The following is a 9,683-nucleotide window of genomic DNA, read 5'->3' on the forward strand; positions in this document are numbered from 1 at the left end:
TATCTTCTTTTCCACCAAAATTACTATGGTCAGTTGTCTACCAACTTCACAAACCCAATTCCTCCTTATAGTTGACCAAAATGCATTGGTGATAATTGAATCAAAATGCTACCTTATTAGTGGGCCTAGAGGTCCTGGCCAGGAGTTCTTGATTGTGCTTTCCCATTATTACTCCTTATGTGTCAGCATTCCTTGCAGAAGGAGGGGGTAAACCATGCAGGATACATGCTGTAGTCAGCTGTAACTCCCTTCTCTGCCCCAGGACAGGACTCCTCTCTGCATTTTGGGTGGCTATGTTTTAAGATGATTGTATATGCAATTCAATTGTTCTATGAGATACTCCCAGTCTGATTTTCCATTGTAGAGTCCACCTCCAAAAAAAAATTATTGAGATCAGTTTTACCTTCCCACACTCTGACCACAGTCATACCTCCTAAGGGCCTGTCCTTAGCTACTTTGCAGTTTCATTCCATCAACTCCCCAGACACCAAGTTGCCTTGGTTTACAGCATCAAAACTATGCAGGAGACCCCTCTGCAGCCCTCCTCCTTTACTAGTGTTTGTGGTCTGAAAGGATTTCTCACTGTCTTCCTCACAGGGCTGTGGCTCCTGAACTCATCCAATCTACATGAAAGCATAGATCTGGTTCTTTTATGACATGCTAATGACAGGCCTTGCAAAGCCATATGCTTAATGAAAGTTTAGATCATTGGAGCCCATTGACTGTATTTTAGGTTAGAATTTAATTAGTTTACCATAATAAGAGACTAATAATCATAAGGTGTTAAAATTAAGAGTTTTATTATGATAAAAATTAACAGTTCTATTCTATTCTCTAAGTTATTTTCCATAGCCTAAGAAATACCAATAACAATGCCTGTCTTGTAACAAATTGCAGATCAGAGGGAAAGTATCCCAACTTGTTTTCCAAAATAGCAACACTTTTTAAACATGGATAAACAGCAGTAAACTATGACTAATACAACGTGGAAGCTAAAATTTTCAGCCTAATGAGCTTCCTAGCAAATGTAGCAACATTTTAGAATACCAAGAGGAAAAAGTCCTGAGTCACCCAAACAGAATATTAGGAGTAGGATAATTTACACCAGCTTTAGAATGAGGGTCCACACTGACTCTACCTGACCTTATCTGAGCTGTAAAGTGGTAGAGCACTAGAATGTGCTAGGCTTTTCTTGCTTAGGCCCGCTCTTCCTCATCTCTTAAAGCCTCTGCATACCACACTGGATATGATCTGGGGTCACTCCCATTGATGTTGGTCAAAAATGTTAGGATTTTCATCTTGGTGGTTTCAGCATAGGCTCTTGGGCCCCAGAGGAACTCATAAGAAGGAGGGTGGCTGCCAGATACTTGCCTATACTCCAGGTATCCTTCTTGTACAAAATCATCTGTGATGAGCTTCCTGGGTTCCCCATATATGAAGTGATCATTCCCAGCATACAAGCCTATGTTATTCAATATACCCCACACCATGTCCTCCCTGATACAATTGCCTTCCATAAATATTATGCTCAGGACCATTATCAGGAGGCCTGTCTTGGGAATGCCCTGAACATCAGACATCATCCCATCATAGGTGAGATCTAAGGCTGTAACAAGGATGTAAGTGTGGCCAGCAGGATCTACTTCCTTCATGTCAATGCCAAAGACTAACTGCATGCACTCTGAGGCTTCTCTAAATATCATAGGAAAGTGTTCCTGATAATTCCTAATGATATTACTGAGCATTTCTGTCTTGGTGACTGGCTCCTTCATTAGATACTTAAAGAGCAGATATTTCACCAGCTCATCTACTTTTACATCTATCTCACCTTTAGACAATGAAGCAGCACATACCATGGCCTGAGAGGAACTTGGACCCTCCTCGGTGTCAGAGTCTGCATTGACCTGACTACATGGAGAGGAGATCATGGCAGTGTTGGAGGAGCAAGCTTCTGGAGGACTATGAGGAGGACTTAATGTCCTGGAAGCAACAAACTCCTCCTCTGAGGTGCCTGATGTAAGAGCATAGGAAGAAGAGGAAGAGAAAGATGAGGGGAAAGAGGAGGAGCACGTAGAAGAGGATGAGGAATCTACTTCCTCGATGGAAACTGGAGCACTCATTAGGTCCTGTGTCTCACTTTGGGCATCAGGCTCTCCCTCAACCATACATCGCCTACGCTTGTGAGGTCTAGGCATGATGACTCTAGTCTTGACAAGGCCGGAGCACGATGATATGGACCAAGAGACCTAGGAAAAGAAGAAGAAAGTGGAACTATTCATTGTTGACAGTTACCGCACTAGAAATGCTCACAAATGCCAGTAACAGACTTTCTCTTGTGTGATGCTCTAAAGTTACAAGGATTCCTGTCTCCCTGTCAAGCCTGTCTCTTCAGACACTGAGGGGAGTAACGACAAGTTTCCTCAGAGCGCAACTGGGCCAGAGCAGAGGCTTCAGGGTTGCCAAAGGCTTGTATACGGCTCAGCAGAGTGGGTCCTCTGTGTTTGTGAAACATGTGACATATTCACAGTATGTGCCTCACCTTTGCTGTAGACCCTCCCTGAGCTAACCCCAGTGTCTGACCATAGGAAACCATCTCAGACCAAGACCCTCATCTCCTAGTTTCTGTGAGAGAGAATGAGGCACCCCAGTCATACACTGCAAGGCCAGTACTGGATCCCCATTCCTGACAGGAGCCTGAACTGAACTGGAAAGAGCTGCTGTATTCGAAAGTATATGTGTTCCCTTTTGCCTCACTCTGGGTTCTCCCTTGTCTCCTGTCAGGGACTAGACCCCACCCATCTGCTGGCCTGAAGCAAACTCCTGGACCCTTCTCAACAGCTGGCCTGAAGCAAACTCCTAGACCCCACCCATCTGCTGGCCTGAAGCAAACTCCTGGACCCTTCTCAACAGCTGGCCTGAAGCAAACTCCTAGACCCCACCCATCTGCTGGCCTGAAGCAAACTCCTGGACCCCACCCATCTTCTGGCCTAGGGAAAACTCCTGGAACAACTGCTCACCTCTCTAAAATAGAACAGAAGACAGTGACAGTGCCTTAATCTGGTAACAGCTATTCAAGGGTGATGGCAAAAGGCATCCCACTTAAATGTGGTCCATTAGCCAGGGATGAAAGGCCTACCCAACTCTCACCTTGATGGCTCTGCTTTCTCTGATGGCCTAAGACCACCTGCTGTATGCTAAAACTCTATTTCAATGAGATAGGAGAAAGAGAAGGGAAGAGAATACTTGTGTAAGTCCTACGGTCCCCGCAGCTGATAGGATAGGATAGTAAGTGGGGGTTAGGTCCCATCTGTTTAGGTGACTTGACTCACTCAGTTCTTACTTTGAGTCCTGGCACTCCTGAGATGTTCCCTCTGATGACCTGGGTCACAGTTCCTTTGACCAGGGTCTTCAGGTCCCTGAGACCAATGTCCTAGAAATACAACAGAGGAATAAGACTGACAATCCTGCCCAGGAATACAGGACATAGGTTTCTGTGGGTCCCAGGATGAGCTCTGAACAAGGAGGTTACTTTCACCCATCTCTTGGTGTTTCCATATAGTCTGATGATAGATCATGGAACCCCTGCAAATAACCAAGGTCACACACTCAGATAAAGTTCCTCAACTCCAAGAGACCCTGAAAACAATCAGGAGGTGTGAGCAGGTGCCACACTGCTTTTACACTGAGTTGGATCCCTAGAAAAGCCTACTTGGCCCAGACTAATTTCTGGTGTGTTCCTTTAGTGAATTTCCCTCTCCGACAGGCTCCCTTTATATTAGAACTCATCTTCCTGAAGACCCCTAAGTTCCCCTGAGGGCTGGTCTCAGGAGCAGCAAAACAGCACAGTCCTTATTTCTGGGTTGTGGACTCATGCCACCATTGTGAGAAGTCCATATCTGGGATCTGGCTCCTAATACTCTTCCCTTTACTGACCCCTTGAATACCTTACTACCAGGTTGTCACATCCCTGAGACCTCCTATACCCAGTCCTGAGCCTGTCATAACAAGCACCCTTTTGGGACCTTCCAAGCATCAGAACAAGAACAGAGCTTGTTTTGGGGACAATGGGTATCTTCACATGTTCAGCTCTTACCATGGTTGCTCACCTTGATTGCTGGCAGATGCTAGACTCCTCCCCTGGTAACCAGGTATGGCTCTCTCCACTTCTCTAGTGATGTCCCTTACTCATTCTCACCTTCCTGAAAGACACAGAAATTAGAATGAAGCCCATCTGAACACCCTTGGACATGTTTCTCAAGACTGGCATAAAGCGCAGGGCTCTACTCTGTTTTGGGCTTCATGGAGTATTTCCTATTTACTTCTCACAAGGCCCCTGCTGACCTTCAGATCTGTCATTCAAGGCCAGACAACCCCTGATCCCTACCTTATGCTTGAACATAATCCATAGTCTTTTGGTCTGAACTGACAACAGAGGCAGCTTTTATCTGTATATAATCAGGGTTCTCCTTGCTCATTCAAGGATCCTGTACCTTACTTCTAAAGATTGGAGGCCTTCACCTCTCTTATATCCTTTGAAGCAAATATGTTTTACATCTGGTTCCTTTGCTCAGAGCTAGAGGGAATGTGGAGGTCTATCTATGATGTGAGTGACATACAAGGGGCTCATTCTTACAAGGGGGCCTCACTGGGTGCCAAGTTGCACTAATTGAAGGCCATCTATCCACAATTTAAAACCTTCAGCAAGTGTGATGGTTAGCTCCTCTCCAGGAACTTTACAAATATCTTTAAGTATCAAAGTCCACAGATGTGAAAGTAGAAAGGCAGAAAGGGCCTCATTCTCAGTGCCTACTTGGTGCTGTACTAACCAAAAGGGTTAAATTACATTATGTGGAGATTCTGTAAAAGGAAAGTGAACAATGCAATGAATTCAAATCTCTTTAAAAGCACTATATATGGCTATCCACCAGAAACAGTGCAAAAAGTGTCCAAATCCCCACAGGCATAGATGTGGACATGCAAGGGTACAGTATAGCTTATTCTTGCAAGTCACCACCTTGACCAAAGCTCTAGGACCTCAGTAAATGACTTTAAGCACTCCAGTTCCCTGGATGCGAATGCATCCATTTCTTCAATTCCACCAGCTTTTAAAAAAAAAAAAAAAAAAAAAAAAAAAACTGTATAAAACAGCGCTCATAATAGCAGTGGAGCTACTTCTTGAGGTTCCCTATACCATGAGTAGGCTTCCCCAGGCCACTGTCCATCTGGTCCAGTCAGACTTCAATCTGGCTAGAGCATGCTTCTTAATGGGAACCTCCAAGTGAGTTTCACTGGGTGCCATACTAACCAAAGAGATAAATCTTTATAATCTGTGTTCCTTCTATTGTGAAAGGATACTTTTCCACTTACCCTACTCACTCACCCAACTGTGGAGGGGTCTTTCTCACAAGGCAACACCGAGCTGTCCTTTATACTCCAGAATCCCCACAATATTGCTCTCATCTCCCTACCAAACCCTGGTATGTGCATATGGAAGTGTGTGGAGGTGTCCCAAAATTCAGCAAAACCTACATAAATGGCTCTGAGAACCCCAGATTCCGAGATCCAGAAAGGCGGCAAATGGGTTCATCCCCACAGGTGGTCCTAAGTTTGATGCAGAGTTTCGAAAAAGACACAGTGTAGCTTGAACCTGTGTAAACAAGGCTTCTGCTTCTCTGGCGCCCTCATAAACAACCACCCTGGACAATTCCCACCCCCAGGCCCTGCAGGGAGGGGAAGGGGCTGCTGTACACACCAAGTCACACACACCTACCCACCCCGTGTGTGTAGCACCCCCATTCCCCCACCCCCACTGACTGATGGAACTGTGAGCCAGGGACCCCTACCACAGCCGCCGACCTGGCCTTGGCAGTCAACTCTCGGCGTCTTTCCACCCCGCCCTTTGGTTCAGAGGCCTCTTGACCTCGCGGAAGGAGGCCTCAACATGGAGGCCCGCCTGGCCCCTAGTCCCCAAATGAGGTGCCTGGCCATCTAGGCTCTCTGCAGGAAGAGCTGCGCCACTCCAGGACCACCTCTCCTGATTGGGCCCATTTCTTTGCCCCGAAGCGCTCACCTCACCCCTGGCGGTGCGGCGGGGTCTCCTCCCTTCCAGGAACCTCACAAAATGGCGCCGAGCACGCAGAGTACCCGGATGAGGAAGCGGGCGTGGGCGGGGTGCTGTGGGGGGGTGCTGTGGGGGGAGAGGGGGAGTGGAGGGAGTAGGGGTGCTGTGGGGGGAGAGGGGGAGGGAGGTGCTCTTTTCCACAAGTCCGCCCTGAGGCTCCCTTGACACTCACAGAACCTCACAAACGGCTCTGGAGGCCGCACAACCCCAGTTGGCAAGGTTGATGAGGACTCTGCACAAGTCCGCCCTGAGGCTCCCTTGACACTCACAGAACCTCACAAACGGCTCTGGAGGCCGCACAACCCCAGTTGGCAAGGTTGATGAGGACTCTGCACAAGTCCGCCCTGAGGCAGGAGTCCCTGAAACTCAAGGAGCCTGCGAAAAGGTCTCTCGTCCCCTGTCTCCACCCTGGTAGCTAGCTGCATATGGAAGTGTGCAGGGGTCTTTCTCACTAGGCTGCACCAAACTGTCCTTTAAACTCAACGAGACCCACATAATCGCGCTCATCTCCCCACCAAACCATGGTACGTGCATATGGAAGTGTGGAAGGGTCTTTCTCACTAGGCAGCACTGAGATGTCCTTAAATAGAAACCTCCATAATGGCTCTGAGAACCCCCGATCCCGAGGTCCAAAAAGGCGGCAAAGGGGCTTATCCCCACAGGTGATGCTAAGTTAGATGCAGAGTTCCCAAACACACAGTTTCTGCATGGACTCTTGTCACATGGTACATTCCTCTCTGGGAACCTCTTAAATCACTCTTATGACAAAGTTTTCCCCTAAAGAGAAAAAAAGGGCTCATTCACACAAGTGAGTCCCTATGTGTCCATCACAGTCCCAAAGCTATATTATATTGTGTCTTTATTTCCAGCACTCATAGTTCACACTCTAGGGTTTTACTTTCTCTTCATGACCAGTAAGTACTATATTCTTTTCTCACTGGAAATGCCCAAAAACAACATCACAATAATGGAAGGGCTACTGTCTCCTTGCAACAATTAGAGTCTACTTTATGCCATGCTAACCTGAGGTTGAAATTACATTGTTCAGAGACTACTTCCTGAACATAATACCAGTAGCACAGACACCGATATTAACAATTAATAAATGGGACCTTCTGAAACTGAGAAGCTTCTGTAAGGCAAAGGACGCAGTCAACAAGACAAAACAGCAGCCCACAGAGTGGGAAAGATCTTCACCAACCCCACATCTGACAGAGGGCCGATCTCCAAAATACACAAAGAACTCAAGAAACTTATCACCAAAACACCAAATAGTCCAATTAAAAAGTGGGGTACGTAACTGAATAGAGGATTCTCAATAGAGGAATCCAAAATGGCTGAAAGATACTAAAAAATGCTCAACTATTGCTCAGATTATTAGTTGGGATCATCCTTGTAGGTCTGTGGACATGTCTCTAGTGTCAGTTTTCTCTTCAAACCTGAGAAGCTACAATCATTGCCCTTGCATGATAATGAGATTGATAATGACTTTACATGCCATCCTAGCCTTCATCCAGTAGCTGATGGAAGCAGAAGTAGACACCTACAACTAAAGACTGAGCTGAACTCCTGGAATCCAGTTGCAGAGAGGGAGGAGTGATAAGAAAAGGGGTCAAGACCAGGCCGGAGAAACCCACAGAGACAGCTGACCTGAGCAAGGAGGAGCTAATGGACCACCAGACTGATAGCTGGGAAACCTGCATTGGACCCACTCAGAGACCTGAACATGGGTCTCAGCCAGAAGGACTGAGCGGTCTAAGGAACCTCTGTCAGTGGAACCAGAATGTATCCCTGGTGCACGAAAGGACTTTGGGAGCACATTCCCCACGGAGGGATACTCCCTTAACCTAGAGACAGGAGGGAGGGCATAGTCCCTACTCCAAATGACTTGACAGATTTTGATGATCCCTCCTGGAAGGACTCACCCTCCCTGTGGAATGGGTTGGAAATAGGATGGGAGGGGGACCGGGGGAATGGGAGAATGGGAGGGAGTGTGAACTGGGATCGATAAGTAAAATAAGAAAAAGTAATTTTAAAAAAGAAAATTTTACAAAAAGAAATTGTTCAACATCCTTACCCATCAGGGTAAATGCAAATCAAAACAACTCGGAGATACTATCTTACTCATGTCAGAATGGCTAAAATCAAAAATACCAAACACAGTTTATGTTGGAGAGGATGTGGAGAAAGGGGAACATTCCTCCACTGCTGGTGGGAGTGCAAACTCATACAGCCATTTTGGAGATCAGTATGGCGGTTCCTCAGGAAAACGGGAATCAGTTTACCACAGGATCCGGCAATTCCCCTCTTAGGCATATAGCCAAATGATCCACATCCATGCAACAAAGACATCTGTTCAACTATGTTCGTAGCAGAATTATTTTTAATAGCAAGAACCTGGAAGCAACCTAGATGCCCCTCAACTGAAGAATGGATAAAGATGTGGCACATCTACACAATGGAATACTATTGAGCACGGTCCCCCAGGGAAGTCGAAATGGACAAGAGCCCCTGAACAAATTGGGAACATGGGGGGAAGGAAGGAAGGGGAGAGAATGAGGAGGGGAGAAGAGAAGGGGGATGAGAACATGAGGGAATCAGGAAGATTGAATGGAGAGATGAATAGAGGAGAGCAAGAAACAAGACACATCAATAGAGGGAGCCATTACAGGTTTAAAAAGAAATCTGGCACGGGGAGCCATTACATGTTTAAAAAGAAATCTGGCACTAGGGAATTGTACAGAGACCTACAAGGATGATTCCCAACTAGGAATCTAAGCAACAGTTGCAAAGGCTACCTTAAATGCCCTTCCCTAATAATGAGAATGATGACTACATTGAATGCCACCTAAAGCCTTCATCTAGTAGCTGATGGAAGCAGAAACAGAGATCCACTGCTAAGCAATGAGCTGAACTCCTGGAAGCCAGTTTCAGAGAGGGAGGAGTGATAAACAAAGGGGTAAAGTCCATGCAGGGATAAACCAAAGAAATGGCTAACCTGAGAAAGTGGGAACTCATGGACCTCAGTCTGAAGAACCAACATAATAGAACCAAACCGGACCCCATGAATGTTTATGTCAGCAAGGAAGACTGCAGCCAATGGGGCCTCTGGCAGTGGAAGTAGGATGTATCCCTAGTTCACAAATGCACTTCTGGGGTGAATTTCCTATGGAGGGATATTCCCTTAGTCTAGATACATGGGGGAGAGCCTAGGTCCTACCTCAAATGATCTGACAGCGTTTGATGATCCCTCATGGAAATACTTACCTTTCCTGTGGAGTGAGGGAGGGATGGGATGGGAGAGAGGTCGGGGAGGCGCATGGGAAGATGGGAGGGAGAGAGAACTGGGATGGATATGTAAAATAAGATGATTTATAATAAAATATAAAAAAGCAAAGAGAGAAAAAAACTAAAAAAATGAGGTAAAAATAGGGATTTACTCAAATGAGGATGACAATACATAAGAGATGCCAATAATTCAAACAGAAAGCGTCTAGAAATATTCAACACTTTCATCATGTTTACATTTCATTTTTTTCTTTACAAACATTTAAATGTTTTT

The 9,683-nt window shown here is 46.1% G+C and overlaps 1 protein-coding gene across 1 annotated transcript; it reads right to left on the reverse strand.

Moving 5' to 3' along the window:
- Nucleotides 1-1,196: 1,196 nt before the first annotated feature.
- On the reverse strand, nt 1,197-2,209 carry Magea10 (MAGE family member A10). The gene has a single exon (XM_051178250.1). It carries the CDS (start codon nt 2,193-2,195, stop codon nt 1,197-1,199), a length of 999 nt encoding a protein of 332 aa, XP_051034207.1. The 5' UTR covers nt 2,196-2,209.
- Between the last annotated feature and the right edge of the window lie 7,474 nt (nt 2,210-9,683).

This window comes from Phodopus roborovskii, unplaced genomic scaffold (genome assembly GCF_943737965.1).
Source record: "Phodopus roborovskii unplaced genomic scaffold, PHOROB, whole genome shotgun sequence".
NCBI classification, from domain to species: Eukaryota; Metazoa; Chordata; class Mammalia; order Rodentia; family Cricetidae; genus Phodopus; species Phodopus roborovskii.